Source organism: Tauraco erythrolophus, chromosome 2 (genome assembly GCF_009769465.1).
Source record: "Tauraco erythrolophus isolate bTauEry1 chromosome 2, bTauEry1.pri, whole genome shotgun sequence".
In the NCBI taxonomy this organism is placed as follows: domain Eukaryota; kingdom Metazoa; phylum Chordata; class Aves; order Musophagiformes; family Musophagidae; genus Tauraco; species Tauraco erythrolophus.
This window is the reverse complement of record NC_141466.1, coordinates 65,884,945-65,901,792: the sequence shown is the minus strand read 5'-3', so window position 1 is coordinate 65,901,792 and position 16,848 is coordinate 65,884,945. Positions and strand designations below refer to the sequence as shown.

General features: G+C 43.5%; 1 protein-coding gene across 1 annotated transcript; it reads left to right on the top strand.

Moving 5' to 3' along the window:
* Positions 1–3,182: 3,182 nt before the first annotated feature.
* Positions 3,183–11,909, top strand: ADGRF4 (adhesion G protein-coupled receptor F4). Its single transcript, XM_009990922.2, is given in 8 exon segments — positions 3,183–3,260; positions 5,375–5,411; positions 5,560–5,720; positions 6,355–6,645; positions 7,539–8,903; positions 10,201–10,242; positions 10,342–10,401; positions 11,856–11,909. Coding segments are annotated over 8 exon segments (2,088 nt in total).
* Positions 11,910–16,848: the final 4,939 nt, after the last annotated feature.

Below are 16,848 nucleotides of genomic sequence, written 5' to 3'. Positions count from 1 at the left end.
TGCAATGCATCCTGCCAGAAATTAAAAGCAAGAAGGTGCTTGGGGTAGAGGGAGGAGGAATATTTTTGTAGGGTTTTACAAAACACTTTGATTTTTAAACCAACAGAAGTTACAGAGTAAGGGCTCTGAATTTAAGGCTACGATACATTAACCAACATATGGATTACTTTTTAAATACATGGCCAAGCTGTGTGGTGTTGTGGACGCATTGGAGGGAAGGAATGCCATCCAGAGGGACCTTGACAGGCTGGAGATATGGGCCTGTGAGAACCTAATGAAGTTCAAGTGCAAGGTCTTGCATGTGGGTTGGGGCAATCCCAAGCATAAGAACAGGCTGGGCGGAGAATGAATTGAGAGCAGCACAGAGGAAAAGGACTTGGGAGTGCTGGTTTAGGAGAAGCTCAACATGAGCTGGCAGTGCGCACTGGCAGCCCAGAAAGCCACCCCTATCCTGGGCTGCATCCGAAGAAGCGTGGCCAGCAGGTCAAGGGAGATGATTCTGCCCCTCTGCTCTGCTCTTGTGAGACTCCACCTGGAATACTGTGTTCAGCTCTGAAGTCCCCAACACAAGAAGGACATGGAGCTGCTGGAGCAGGTCCAGAGGAGGGCCACGAAGATCATCCGAGGGCTGGAGCACCTCTCCTCTGAAGACAGGCTGAGACAGTTGGGGCTGTTTAGCCTGGAGAAGAGAAGGCTCTGGGATGATCTTATTGCAGCTTTCCAGTGCTTAAAGGAGGCCTACAGGAAAACTGGAGAGGGGCTTTTGACAGGGTGTGTAGTGATAGGACAAGGGGCAATGGATTTAAACTGAAAGGGGAGATTTAGGTTGGATATAAGAAAAAAATTTTTCACTCAGAGGGTGGTGAGGCAGTGGAACAGGTTGCCCAGAGAAGTTGTGACTGCCCCATCCCTGGAAGTGTTCAAGGCCAGGTTGGATGAGGCTTTGGGCAACCTGATGTAGTGGAGGGTTTCCCTGCCCATGGCAGGGGGATTGGAAGTAGATGATCTTTAAGGTCCCCTTCCAACCCTAACCATTCTATGGTTCTATGATTCTCTGATTCTATCTAGCCACTTACTCCTCACTGTTTTCCTCTTATTGAAGGCTTTGCCCCCTGAGGTGCTGTGACCAAATTAAATGAGCTGGAGATAGAGGATCAGCAGCTAGTTATGGTCTCCTGAGCTGGGTTGGAGATACCTGAGGATATGGAAGTGCCTGTTACTAGAAAGTCCCTTCCACGTGAGAGGGTTTTGACAGCTCAGCTGCTCGTGTGCCTGTGCCCTGATGGAGCAGAAACATCTGGAAGAGAGGAGTGACGTGTTTACGTTTTTTTTGAAATAGTAGGCAAACTTGATAAGCTTAGTGCTCCATAATTGATGCTTTGGAAGGAGAGGAATAGCTGTATATGCTTTCGTAGGCCTTATGTCATGTTTTTTCCCCTAAAGTGACAGTGACTTGCTGTATTACTTGATTTGCTCAAAGTTTCTATTGCTGCATAGTAGTTATCTTGCAGCGGCATGACTGGGTGGTTTCCATGATGAGTCAAGCAATGCAACTGAGCAAGATCAGTATTTCACCAGTAACGTGGGCCAGTGTCTCGGCGAGCCTTAGATACCTGGAGCTGACCCAGATTTCTGTCTCACTTAAAGGCAACAGCCCTAGGTGGAGTTATATCAGTGATTAAATGCAAAACGAATATGAATTAATTAGTGATGAAATATGATGAGGTTAAGGATTTCTAGCTGTGAAATGGAATTAGGGCTACGAGCATACAATAAACGTGTAATCACTGCAGAAATCATAAAAGAATTAATACAATCCTTTGCCTCAGATCTGTAGGTGTTTCCCAGCCACTTCCCATTCTTAAGCAATATTGATCTGAGTCTTCCGGTTCCTTTGTCCTTATCCATTTTATTTCATTAGAAGAGCTAATGGTTATTAGTAAAAGCATTTTTGGTGTTTAAAGCTAACAGCAGTTGAGTTCCAGAGGGTGGCACAAGATTGTCCTTTAGAGCTAACTTAGAAATTCAGTGCATAAATCTAGCTCTTCCTTTTATGATGTTTTAATAATTAAGTAATAAACCTGTGGATCTAAAAATACAGTAAAGCGAACAAATGTCACAAATGAAAGAGGAAGCCAGCTGTGCGCCTGGCCCTTTCATGCCATCAGATGGTGAGAGGCTGGAGCTTCTTGGATAGAAAAACATCTCTGCTTCATCAGTGCAGAACTCCTTCTGCTTTGGCATCCTCTGTCCTGATCACTATGTATCAGGGGAAATTGAGTGAGTGCCTTCTGTCAAGGCCCGGTGATTTGATCTTTTTCATGTGTGCGTTTCCTGAAATCAGTCCATCGTCCTGCTTTGTCATTTTGCATTTGTTTCATGCTTTAGTGTTTTAGCTCACCAATTTTATGCCTTTTTTTTTTGGTATATATATATACTTATATACCCAGTGACAGATGATCAGTGTTTCCGTTCTTTTGAATCCACGGCAGCTGTTGCTTTTGCCTTGGACTTGTATAGCATTTCATAATCAGATTTGATATAACACATTGTTTTTCCTTCGTTCCCTTTGCTGGATTATTTTCCTCCAGCAAATATGCCTGTAACAGGTCGTGTTCCAGGATATTAAGCTTTTACCAAGGACCATGGGAAACTTCATGAAGGGGGCAGAGACCTGAATCCTTCTGCAGAGCAAATAACACTTTACTTCAGTCTGGTCCTTTTTTCTCATATTTTGATATTGGAGCCCCAAGGACCCCAGTTTCCCACACCACATGGCAGGTCTCATCAGGAGCTGCCCAAGGAGAGTAGAAGTGTTGAACCCAGTGGAGGCAAGGCTGTCTTAAATTACTTCAAAAGGGACTCACAGGCTGGACTGCTTTAATAAGCTTTTCACCTTGCAGTTTACAATAAATTATTAATGCAGTAACTTCGAGTGTTGGACAGATTTTTTATTTTTTACTTTTTTTTTTTTAGAAAAGATTCACAAATCATTCTGAGTAAAAAAGTTAATAAATGATAAATGACTGAAAGTCACCTTGCAATCCCAGTAAGGACAGTCTTTGGGATGGGTTTAGCTGCTCTCTTACTAGGAACTGGACTGTGTTCAAAAGTGAAAACAGAGATGTCTAAACTTCTTTTAACATATCTTTCTTACAGGAAAAAACAGTGAATGCAAGGCGATGGATGTGAGGGTAGCTTACTGCGTGCTCGTTTGGACTGTGTGCTTCTTCCCAGCTGTGCCGCATGCCGTTCTCAGGGTAAGTTTCACTAGACCAGGTTGCTCAAATCCCCATCCCACCTGACCCCGAACACTTCCAGGGATGGGGCATCCACAACTTCTCTGGGCAATCTGTTCCAGTGTCTCACCATCCTTATTGTAAAACATTTCTTTAACTGATCTAAATCTACCCTCTTTCATTTTAAAATCATTTCCCCTTGTCCTGTCACTTAAGTTTTCAATACTGTCGTGGGTTTAGGCTGATCTGGCAACTAAACTCCACGCAGCCAGTCTCTCACTCCAGTAAAGTGGAGAGGAGAAGAATATAATAAAAGGACTGAGGGTTGAGACAAGAATAGAGGGAGCACCTACCAACCATGGTCTCGGGCAAAACAGATTTGGCTTTCTTAAAGCAAACAATTTATTAACAGTTACTTAAAAGAATAAAGACAAGCAAAACCAGTTACTTAAAAGGATAAAAAGAAAACAAGGCCGGATCTTAAAAACAACACCTCTCCACCCCCCTTTGCCTTTTCTTCGTGGCTCTACCTCCTCCCCGCAGGGGGGCAGGGAATGGGGGAGTGCAGGTCAGTTCATCCATGTTGTTACTGCCACTCCTCTCTTAAAGGAGAAGGAGTCCTTACACCATTTTCCCTTGCTTCAGTGGATCCCCTACTCACGAGGAAAATCCACAAACTTCTCCAGCGTGAGTCCTACCTGCAGGATGCAATCCTTCCCCAACAGATTGCTCTGACACGGGCTTTACCACAGTCTCGGATTCTTAGGGAGTCATTGCCACTCACTCTGGCGTGGGTCGTCATACAGACTTCAGATTTGTAAATGCGCCTCAACCTGTGCCCATGATGCACAATAGTCCTCAGGCTCAGGCATCTCCTTTAAACAAAACACATCCCTACCGATGGGGCTTGTCCCACGGACTCTAGATGCGTTCCGTACTCAGGCTCTGGCATCTCTTCTTGACGTGGGTTTTCCACGGGCTGCGAGTGGGTCTCTGCTCCCCCAGGACCACCATGGCTGCAAGGGGGCCGCTTGCCATCTCGCCACCGATTGCAGGGGAAACTTAGCTCCGGGACACCTTGTCCCGCTCCAGCTTCACTGACCTGGTGTCGGTGTGGCCGTTTGTCTCACATCTCAGTCCTCTCTGGGTGAACTCGGCCCGGTGGGCACCCCGGGCGCGGGGCTCTCCCCGAGTTCCCCAAGTGGCTCCACCACGGCCATCCTCAGTGGGGGGCACTGGCCTGGCCCGGGCCGCTGACAGGTCAGGGAGCGGGGGCAGCACCCCCTCCCTCTCCTCGCTCCTGGGCAAAGGCACACCTTTCCGGTTCCTTTGTCCTGATTTAAATAGGGCAATTCGCAGAGGTGCCGATTGGTTCAAGCCCCGAGGAGGATGGGAGTCCGATCTGGTGGGCAGCTTCTGCCACCAGAACTTCCCTCCCACATCAAACCATGACAAATACCTTCAATAGGCCAAGCAATCTCCAGCATGACTCTTGGTGTGTTAGAAATCTGCTACTCAGCTTGCTTTACCCACCAATAGCAGCATGACTTCCAGGACATCGCGTAGCCAGGCTTTGCTTCCAGACTGACAGGGTTGGCTGGTTGTAAATGGTAGACCCATTTGACCAACCAGTGGTGGAAGCTGTTCTGGATTGCACCTGGTTGTACCCGCTAGTGGTCCTGCCTGCAGGAGCCTGGTGCACCTACCTCGGGGTCTCTTCCCGATCAGAGGAACAATGCGGCTGTTGTTATTTGTACAGCTGCAGCTTTATCTTAAGGCAAAAGTCATATAGGTTGCATATTCTCTTCAGCAAGTCACATATTCTCATCAATGTGAGAAATATTGGAAAGTTTAAGCCTAATACAGGCTTTTTGACTGAGGAATAACTGCTGGAGGCATGTGAAATCCTGTCCACTAGCTCAGTATGTCACTTCAGTAGAAGGGTCCAACGGAAGGCTTAATATATAGAGACAAAGTGTTAGTAGGGAGTTCTCAACTAGTCTGTACGAGCAAGGGACCATGAGCTCTGCATTCTGGACCTCAAAAGGACTATTTTGCTCTTGAAATCACCTTTCTGGTTTGTGCCAAGGAGTCATCTTTTACTTATTTTAACATTCAATCTACTTGTTTTTCAGGTTCTCAGTAAGGAATCAAAGACTGGTAATCAGCAAGGTACAGTGAATAGTTACGTGTCTTTGTTAATTCTTTGTGAGATGTTATCAATTATGAATACTTTATACTGCTGATGCTCACCTCATGGACTGTAATGGTATGCTGTCTTACACCTTATATAACAATATCTGGTGGATTTGTTTTTCAGATGACTGCATTAATCTCATTCCCTGCAAAGATAACGGAGCTATTTGTATTCAGCCTTGTTCTCCCCCCTTCCACAGGGAGACAAGCTTTGTCTGTGAGGACAGAAAGTGGCAAATGTTCACAGATGCCTGTGCAAGCCTGGATGTTCAGTCCCTTTTTCAGGTGAGGTAACTGTTATGGATCCAGTTTGGCCTATGCTCATGATTTCTTGCAAAGACAGTCCCTCCCTCCATATGGTTAACCAGAAGCCTGCCAACTCTTGCTGATTCATGACATACCATGGTCTCAGCCTTGAGCAGAGGGAAGAAGGTGGGATCCTAAAACACAAATTACTTTGATAACAGGCTTTGACTTCATCTTAAATCAAGTGACGGGAAATCAATTTATGAAATTCCTGTATGGAAACATGACTCAGAAATGAAGTTGCCTTTTTCGCTTGGCTAATGTTCCTCATATGGATCTAAACCAAGATAGTGACACACTAGGATGAACCTGAGAAAACAGCAACACCAATATCTGTAGTAATCATGTAATTCATGGTAAATTCTCCCCAACTACAAAATAAAGAACTTTATTCAAGACACTTCATGAATAAGGCACTGCATTTAGTTTTTGCCCCTTTTTTCATGTGTGTTGTACAAGCAAGACATTCTTCTCAGGTGAGCATTGGTTCTGGGTTTCAGGCTATCCTGCACAATCATTGCCTACCCAGCACTGTACCTTTTGCCTGGTTGTAGCTGTAGCTTCACGTTCGTTCTGTTGGTTAATTTTCTCAAATTTATTTTCCTCCCTCCAGAGGATTTCTGAACGTGACCTCCTTCCAAGCTCTGGAGGACATGTTAGTGTTGCTGGAGGACACCTTCCTTTCGTAGGGGAAGGAGAGCCAGTACATGGGAAGCCTGGAGATGGAGCAAAATACTTCAGTGCTGATGACCATGGGAGTAGTAACTGCCAAGCTGATTTTTCATGTATCATCCCAGACATCCTGTCTTCACCAGCCATTCCAGGAAACATTGCTGATATAGTGGAATTGCTAAAGAAGATTTCCCTTCTGTTATCAGAGAATGTCAATAGAGGAAAAATGCAGGTATTTGCTTTTATGGGCTTCAAGAGGTGCTTCTGAGCTTGCCAGATCATCCATACAGTGTTTTGTCCTTATAACCACTATCCAATGAAGTGATGGCTGTAAGTCACATGGAGATCAGCTGGAAAGAGTTTCCAGAGAGGGTCATATCTTGTTGTCAGAGAAACTGTTTGACCTGTTTATGTATGATGAAAATACTCTGTGGAATTCAGCTTCTTTAAAGGCAAAAGTTCTCAGGGACTGCTGTTATAGATATGGGAGAGCAGTACAAGGAAGAATTAATTTTTGAAGTATGACACCGTAGGGAAGGCAGCCTTGGAGATGCTGACCTGCACCTGTGTAGTCATGTGTTGCACAATGGAAACTGAAATCTTTCCCTGATAAACTCAAAGAGGTGGGGGAAGATGAAGTTGTGGATGCCCCATCCCTGGAGGTGTTCAAGGCCAGGTTGGATGAGGCTTTGGGCAACCTGGTGTAGTGGAGGATTTCCCTGCCCATGGCAGGGGGGTTGGAACTAGATGATCTTTGAGGTCCCTTCCAACCCTAACCATTCTATGATTCTAAGATGGGAAGGTGGTGTAAAGCAGGCCTGCATAAGTGGGTCAACATCTGGAATAGAACTTAGGTGTCCTGATTTTTACTTCATACTTGCTTCTCCAATCACCTTTTAAGCTGTGATATGAAGAGGATAGGACAGTTCTGGTAGTGACCATGCTAATGAGATGTTTGAGTTTGACTGGGATGGGTCATGGGAACCCATTCCTTATCAAAGAAGAATATTTCCTTTATAGAAATCACTCTTGAATTAAATGAGCCTTTGTGGAGGCTCTGCCAGTGGAATAATAGTTGGTTTCTTTTAACATAAAAATAACTTTTTTTTTTCTTGTTTGTTTCAGAGTTACAGCAGGATAGCAAACCATATTCTGAACAGCTCCATCATTTCCAACTGGGCTTTTGTAAAAAACAGAAATGCTGGTTCGGTATTACTGGACTCGGTGAATTTATTTGCTGGGAAACTTCTTCTGAGGAATGGGTCAGAAAGTATACAGGAACACTTCATCTCTACGAAAGGCTACAGCATACATAAAAATACTTCAGGAAGGAGCTTTGACTTTTCTATGGAGTTCAATAACACAGGCAATATCACTGGGCATGTGGTCATTCCAGAAGAAGAGTTTTTGAAGTTACCCAAGACTTCCAAAGCCATCAGCATTGCATTTCCAACTCTTGGAGCCATTATAGAAACCAACCGATTGGACCCTGTTTTTGTGAATGGAATGGTGTTATCAGTGGCTCTGCCAGAAGAGCTCCAGCATGTTTTGCTCACCTTTGAAAAGGTGAATAAACTGGAGAACATCAAGACTCAGTGTGTTGGATGGCACTCTGTTGAAAGGAGATGGGATAGCAGGGCATGCAAAATGAAGGCTGACAACATCAGCAGTGTTGTGTGTGTCTGCAGACATCACCGTTGGACATTCAAGTCCTTCTCCATTTTGATGTCCCCCACCACGCTGCGAAACGCCGCGCTGGATTACATTACACGTGTAGGGTTAGGCCTTTCCATTTTCAGTTTGGTTCTCTGCCTGATCATCGAGACTGTTGTCTGGCATCATGTTACGAAAACTGAAATAACCTACATGCGCCATTTTTGTTTGGTCAACATCGCCTCATCGCTTCTCATTGCTGACGTTTTGTTCATCTTAGCGGCTGTTGTGCACAATACAGCCCTAAACTACGAGTTGTGTGTAGCAGCCACATTTTTCCTTCACTTTTTCTATCTTGCCTTGTTTTTTTGGATGTTTACCCTGGGCCTCTTGATTCTCTATGGATTATTATTTATTTTTTTTAAGATAACAAAATCTATATTCATAGCTACAGCATTCTCTGTTGGGTATGGATGTCCCTTGGTCATATCTGTCCTCACTGTTGCTACTACTGAACCAAAAAAAGGGTATTTAAGGAGTGGAGCCTGCTGGCTCAATTGGTATGAGACAAAAGCCCTTTTGGCCTTTGTTGTACCCGCTCTGAGCATCATTGTTGTGAATATGGTGGTGGTGATGGTGGTTGTGATGAAGACTGGGAGATCTTCTGTTGGAGAAAGCTGCAAGTCACAGGACTTGAGCAACACGATTCGAATTAGCAAAAACGTGGCCCTTCTTACACCTGTTCTGGGTCTCACCTGGGGGTTTGGATTAGCAACGATTGTTGACAGTCGCTCTCTGGCATTCCATGTGACGTTTGCACTACTGAATGCCTTCCAGGTAAACTCTGCCAGATTGGGAATAGTGTGCACTCAGCTTTTGAGCCTGGGAAAAGGTAGAAAGGCAGGCAGCATGCTTTGTGTGTGAAAAATAGGATCTACGCTTTGCTTTTAACTCAGCTATTTTACATGGTACATCCACTAGGCATCCTGTATTGGCACAGCAAATACAGATGGGTAATGAAACAAGAAAATAGATTTGAAGTGTGATGAAGAATTATCATAGAATCATAGAATAGTTTGGGTTCAAAGGGACCTTAAAGATCATCTAGTTCCAGCCCCCCTGCCACAGGGACACCTTCCACTAGGTCAGGTTGCTCAAAACCGCATCCAACCTGGCCTTGAACACCTCCAGGGATGGGGCAGCCACAACTTCCCTGGGCAACCAATTCCAGTGTTTCACCACACTCACAGTGAAGAATTTCTTCCTTATATCTGATCTAAATCTCCCCTCTTTCAGTTTAAAGACGTTGCCCCACTACACACCCTTCTAAAACGTCCCTCTCCAGCTTTCTTGTAGGCACCCTTTAGGTACTGGGAGGCTGCAACAAGATCTTCCTGGAGCCTTCTCTTCTCCAGGCTGAACAGCCCCAACTCTCTCAGCCTGGTGTCAGAGGAGAGGTGCTCCAGCCCTTGGATCATTTTTGTGGCTCTCCTCTGGACCTCTCCCAGCAGCTCCATGTCCTTCTTGTGTTGGGGACCCCAGAGCTTAACGCAGTACTGCAGGTGGGGTTTCATGAGAGCAGAGTAGAGGGGCAGAATCACCTCCCTCGACCTGCTGGCCATGCTGCTTTGGATGCAGCTCAGGATACAGTTGGTGAATTGGTTCACCAACATAAAATTCACAGGTTAATGTCCAGTAACTGAGAAGATGTCTCATCAGTTAACAAATCCACAGAAAATTCTCACTTGCCATTGAAGATGGTTTTGTTTAACTCGTTGCTATAAACATCCAGTGTTACCTGATAATATGGCTGTATGCCCAGTCTGCCTGAGCTCTTCTTGGCTAATACTGCTACTAAGTAGGTTGAGAAAGTCCTGGTATTTAACCCATCAGTCCAGTTCGTAACGAGAATTAGCATGGCTGATACAGTTCCATTCTCGACATTCCTGGAGAGTCCATGTGACCTGGGTGGATAAACTCATTTTGTGCATTGCTGTTATCTGCATCATAGGTGATGAGATCTATTACACTGACAAAAACATTGTTTTATCTATCCTTAAGGAAATAGCATCTAGAAGCGCTTAAAAAGTCATGTGATTATGCTGGTTTTGTTAACTATTTTTCAATTTTTTAGGGATTCTTCGTCCTGTTGTTTGGGACACTTCTGGACAGAAAGGTACTTGGGTCACTTCAACACTTATTCTGGATTATATGAACACTTTCTGCACTTGGAGAAACTGTTCCCTTTGTTTTTTTTTTTTCTCTAACTCTGCAGACAAGAGAAGCCTTAAGAATGAACTACCTTTCTTGAAAGCGGAAGTGTAGTCTAGCCAAGGTAAAGAATTTTTTGGTTTTTTTTTTTACCCCCTTAATGGCTAAGTTTGCCAGCTTCCATGTACAAATAAGAGGTATGTAAAGAATGGACCCATCCGCTAAATCTTACCTATTATAACATTTTTCGAAGGCAAGTGCTTGCTGAAGGAAATGGGGGTATCTCAAAAGTATGTTGATGTTATTAAACTTCTAAATTTTAGAAGTGGCAATCCATAGATTTTTGACCTCTACATAACCTACTGCTGTTGTTAGAAAATTCAAAATGTTTTTTAATCTAATCTCTTCTCTTTAGATATCAAAGCTCTTTAGATAGAGAATGCCTATGACTTCCCATCTGTAAAATAGTTCTACTTTAAGGTTACTGACGAAGTAAGGAACAGAATTAGGAGTCCAAAATCACGATGTAATGAACCGCTTGCCTTCTTCACAAAAATATGTCTCTCTAGGACAGCAGAGCTGCTCTAGGATGTCAGAGGGTTGTTCTGCTTCCAGCTGAACATCAGCTTGGGATGGAAACCACTCAAATCCCAGCCAGTACGTTTGGTGCTAATTGATATTGTGTACTCGTAAGAGCCTGATTTTTTTTTTTTTTTTTCCCAAATTTTAAATGCCAGTGCAATTCATTAAAAGGAAATGTTTAATCCTGGAGGAAACAACTGTGTTTCAGTAGCTTCCTATGAAAAAATTGGCAGAATTGATGTGTTTACATAATTGAATTAGTGTTTCCTACCTCTGCTGGAAAACTTTTTATCTGCTGTTTGTTAGATATTTTTTTTTTCCTATTAAGGCTTTAATGGTTTCATGCTGTATTTATAAAAGGGAATCCCCTTTAGCTGTCTCACAGGAATTGTCTACAGTGCACCTGCATTCCACCAAAAGAAACTGTCAGTTCAGTTTGGACTTTGGAAAATTAAATTTATTTCCTTCCTGATTCTAGTATTGAAAGCTGCAGAATGTCTTTTAGTGACAGTGTGTCTAAATGTACTTGGTTTATGAGGAAAAAAATAGAGACGTTAAGGAAACTATACTTCCTTTCTGCTGTTAGCATTGCCTGGTGTGCTTTGGGTCATTTGGTGCAAGAGAGGCTGCATGTTTGTGCAGCTTCTAGTTCCTCTGCATCCTGCCTCTCCAATTTGATTTTCAGTTGCATCCAACTTTGCTGTTATGTGCTAAGTTTAACTGCAGTCCAGAAGATCCTCTCTTTTAAAAAAAAAAAACAAAACCAAACACAACCCAACTCCCCCAAAAAATACCCCAAACCCACATAAAACCCCCAACACAACAAAATGTAACTCAAAACAAAACAAAAAAAAACAACAATAAACAAAAAGACCAATCCCAAATCCTCTTATAAGATTAACTATTTTCTACCGAACAGAGGAAAAAAAAGAAGGGAAGCATTTGATATTTGTTCTAATGTTTAATAAACAGAGATTACAGTTCCTGCTTTTACAGATCCAGGATCCAAATAACAGTGAAAATGTGAAGCCTTGTCAGGCTTTGGGTTAGGATTGAAAGCTTGATAGTTAAAATTCTCTTAAGTGACAACCAACATAATATTCTGGAAACAGCAGGTGGAAACATCACTAATCCCATGACTCAGCAACATCTACTGAAATAATTAAGTGATCTCACTGGGCAAAACTTGATGTGGAAGCCATGGCTGCATGTGCCCAAGAACTTGGGTCGATGTTGTCACTCACCTGGGTGGAAGAGACCACGTGTAGGTGTTTACCACTGCATAGCAGAGAAGGGGAAAATGTTAGTCGTGCACTTTTGTTAACTTGTATGTAAATATGGAGTTTGACTCATGAGAACTGGAAAAGTTTGTCACACCTGAAATGATTCTTTAAAAAAACCCACCAAACCTCAACAAAAAAAAAAAAAAACAAATAAAAAAACCCCCACAAAACTAAAAAACTTATTTCAAAGAGCTTCAGAGTAGGTCTCTGTGTCTGGGGTTTTAATGGTGAATATGTAAAACATCTAGGAGGGTTAAGCAGACTCTTGCTCCAGGTCTCCTAGTTTCTCTGGACTCTTAAGAGCCTTTCTTCTGGGTCAGATTTTAAGATGACCATCTATTGTGGTGTTTCTCACAGGCCTCTTGAGCACCTCCTGTTTGAAATGGAACCTCCACCTATATGGATGATTATATCTAATATGACCTGCTCATTTCTTTTCCCCTAGTCCTAGCAGTGGACAGTTGTCTTCAGTGGATCTGACCAGTGAGAAGAAAAGGAGCACTTCTTAGACCAAAATCGTGGTTTGAGATGAGCTGAAGTGGCTGAGCCGCTTGGAGTGTGAGCAGCACTGTCTTGGAGCACGACCACAGGAAGCATCGTCAAAACCAGAAGAGAAAAGGCTCTGAACCTGCTGTCAGGAGCAGGAAACCATGAGTGTTGCTGCAACCCTTGGAGGAAACACGCCGATACATAAAGGTTGTTTGTTACGTTTGTGAAAACTGCTGTGAGGAGAGTTTGTCCTCGTTTGCCATTTCAGTGCTTCGATTTCTTTCTTTTTTATTTTCATTGCAGTGCAATAAGGAACTGTAAAGCATGGAAGACTGTTATAAAAATATTTAATTTTTAGTGTTCTGTACAAATACTGAGCATTATCTACCTGATTTTTGGATGTCCTTGATAAAGAGTGATTTTAGGATGTGACACCATACTCATCAATTCCATCAGTCCTCCTAGACTGGTGGACAATGTAACTCTATTTCTGCATTACATCTGTTCTCTTCATCTCAATTTTTGTCTTTCCATCTCAGTACTTGTGTGTCAGAGGAATTGTACAAAGCCCTTTTTTGGTCTATCAGGACTGAATTTTCATTCTTTTTTTCCAGTCCTGCAAGACAATGACAGATATAAACAAAGTGAACTCTGCAAATAATTACTTTTCCTCTTTAGATGTGGGAAGCCAAGCTTTGAATGTGCTTCAGAGTTGAATCAAGTGGATGGCGATCTCCTATGCAATGTACTAACAAAGGAACTGGTTTATCCATGTGAGGTGATGTGTCTGGCTTCATTAGAAAATCAGTCCTTGGTCTGAGAAACCCCTTCTAATGAAAGCTTTGATAGAAACTTTGTTGTCTCTTGTTAGGACAAATCAATGCTTTCAAATGGAAATAAAGTTGGAATTTTGTCATTGTTTCTAATAAGTGGTCCTTACCCTTCTCTACCAAAATAGTTAGATACTCTTTAATATTTAGCTGGTATTGTTCAAGTCATAGATCACTCATCGCCCTGTGGCTTCACGTATGTTTGAAACAGGGAAGATTTAATCAAAACAATACTATCTAATGTCATCAACACCCTTTTACTGAAGCAGGAGAAAAGTACTCTGGCAGACGAATGGCGGGATGTGGGATGTATGTGATACGTACTATGGAAAAACCCACAGCCAGGTATCTTGGGTGGAGAAGCTGGGGCTCTGGAGGGGATGATCTGGAGGGCAGAGCTCTGCCCTGGTCTATGAGACAGTAGTTCTTGTCCCCAGGACTCTGTTGCTTCCTCGTGTTCTCCTCTCTTATTTTCTTTCCGCATAGAGTGTAGTCTTTTTATAAGAGACTATCCCCGCTCCTTTCGTGCTGCAGACTTGTGTGTTGGAGAGCTTTTGATCAAATGGAGATAAAATAGGGCTTATGTGCTGCTGTAACGTAAATTTAAGGTGACCGTTACCCCAAAGTCTGCTTCTTAGTGTCAAGAAGCATCTTCTGTGCTTTACCTTCTTCTTCTCCTTGAAGCAATTGGAGGGCTTTTTCTTTCCTTCCCTTCCCCTCTGCCCTTAAGTTACCTGTATCTTGGAGTTTTCTGTTAAAACTTTTACTGCATCAGTAGCATCTCCTCCAAGTCCCTGCATGGCCTTTTTCAATGTAGTATCAGAGCTACGTGCCTCTCACGCTTGAGGGATTTCTTTCATTTGGACACCTGATTTATGAAGTGGCTACTGTGTTTTAAAGAATAGTTCAGAGACTGACACAAGATGCGGTGTCAGGTGAAGAAGTTGGTCAGTGTTCAGCGTGTGTCCTTTGCAGCTGTGAGCCCTTGTGCAGGTACCTCTGTCACCTCTGAAGGACGGGGACCACATTGTACAGTTTGCAGCGTGGAGAAAACAACTGCTTTGCACCTGAACTTCCTGCAGTACATTTAAAAAGACCTCTGTTTGCCTCCACTCTTCTGCTTGGGATGGCATTTAACTCAGCTGGTAGTTTTTGTTCATTTGTTTTACTGTTAACAGTGAAATTTCATTAGTGAAATGTTGTGGTATTTTTAATAGCACCTGCAAATTAAGAGAACGGTCTTCAACCTCGTGCCTTACCGTTCTCTTCATGTGTGCACACATGTGCATGTTAAACTACGGTTCATTACAACTGTGAATTTGTAGACACTCTCGGATGAGGCTTCCTGGATTATACAACACCCCCTCCAAATTCCCAGGAAATTCAGCAGGACTCTTACCCAAGCAGCAGCACTGTGAAAGGAATCTGTTTCAGCTGCAGTTTGCTGAGAAAAGTATTTAAGCTGTTTATCAAAGGGTGTTTTGAAGTACGGGGCTTATTTTCAGAAGCTGGCACGCAGCAGTGTTTTACCCTGTGTTTTATGATCATTTACCTAAATAAAAATAACTGGGGTCTTACAGAGAACCAATTAATGGTACAGGATGAGGATGAGCACTGAAGTTTTATTAATACTCCAAAATTAAACTGATCAGAGGCATTTCATGAATAAACATTTTTGAGAAGAGAAAGATGTAGCCGTCCTCTGTGGGTTGTGAACTGGTATTTCTTGCCAGAGAGTAGTGGTCAATGGGACAGAGTCCAGTTGGAGGCCTGTATTCAGTGGAGTCCCTCAAGGGTCTGTACTGGGACCAGTATTTTTCAACATGTTCATCAATGACTTGAATGAGGGAATAGAGTGCATGGTCAGCAAGTTTGCTGATGACACTAAACTGGGAGGAGTGGCTGACACACCTGAAGGCTGTGCTGCCATTCAGAGAGACCTGGACAGGCTGGAGAGTTGGGCAGGGAGAAATTTAATGAAATACAACAAGGGCAAGTGTAGAGTCTTGCATCTGGGTAAGAACAACCCCATGTACCAGTACAAGTTGGGGACTGAACTGTTGGGGAGCAGCACAGGGGAAAGGGACCTGGGGGTCCTGGTGGACAGCAGGATGACCATGAGCCAGCAATGTGCCCTTGTGTCCAAGAAGGCCAATGGCATCCTGGGGTGTATTAGAAGGGGTGTGGTTAGTTGGTCGAGAGAGGTTCTCCTCCCCCTCTACTTTGCCCTGGTGAGGCTGCATCTGGAATACTGTGTCCAGTTCTGGGCCCCTCAGTTCAAGAGGGACAAGGAACTGCTTGAGAGAGTCCAGCGCAGGGCCACAAAGATGATTAAGGGAGTGGAGCATCTCCCTTATGAGGAAAGGCTGAGGGAGGTGGGTCTCTTTAGCTTGGAGAAGAGGAGACTGAGGGGGGACCTCATTAATGTTTATAAATATGTAAAGGGTGACTGTCATGAGGATGGAGCCAGGCTCTTCTCACTGACATCCAATGATAGGACAAGGGGAAATGTCTATAAGCTGGAACATAGGAGGTTCTGCTTAAACATGAGGAAGAACTTCTTCCCAGTAAAGCTAACAGAACACTGGAACAGGCTGCCCAGAGAGGTTGTGGAGTCGTCTTCTCTGGAGATGTTCAAAACCCGCCTGGACGCGTTCTTGTGTGATCTGATCTAGGTGGTCCTGCTCAGGCAGGGGGATTGGACTAGGTGATCCTTTGAGGTCCCTTCCAATCCCTAACATTCTGTGATTCTTTAAATGCTGTGGGCTGATGGCTCAGGTCTAATTGCAGCTAGAGGAGGGTTAAAAAAGTAAAAGAAAATAACTAGAGTTGGAATTCTGCCAGTTTCCCAAATTATTGATGTAACAACAGCTTAATAATGTCAGTGTTGAATGGATCAGATAGACCCCTTGATGTGCAGGAGCTTGTTTTGGAGCTGTTCCACCCTGCCTGCCAAAGTGGTCAGACTTAAAAACTCCAAGTGCTCTTTTTCACAAGGTGTCACAATTTATGGGACCTTTTTTTTTTTTTCCTTTTTTTTTTTTCCGTAGACTTTTATAGCATTGGTTGCATGACCAAGCGTAGAGATGTCAGAGCTCCTTGGCCAGGCAAGTAAACTTGAATTTTCTTGGGTCAAGGTTGACACCAAAAGAAGTTATTGGGCAGAACATTAATTTATTTTTATGTTGCCTTTCCCAAGCCAGGCAATTTTCCCTCTCTTTTTCTATCTAGCACAAGCACCTTCTTCAAGGTTGATGAATCAAAAGGAAGATGCCAAACCAGCAGAGTCTTGGCAGCCTGCTAACAAAGCTGCTGGGCTGCCCCATAAAATGGGGGCTTATGGCAGGTGCTTGCCTGTGCCATGAGGCTCAGCACTGCCAGCTCCGG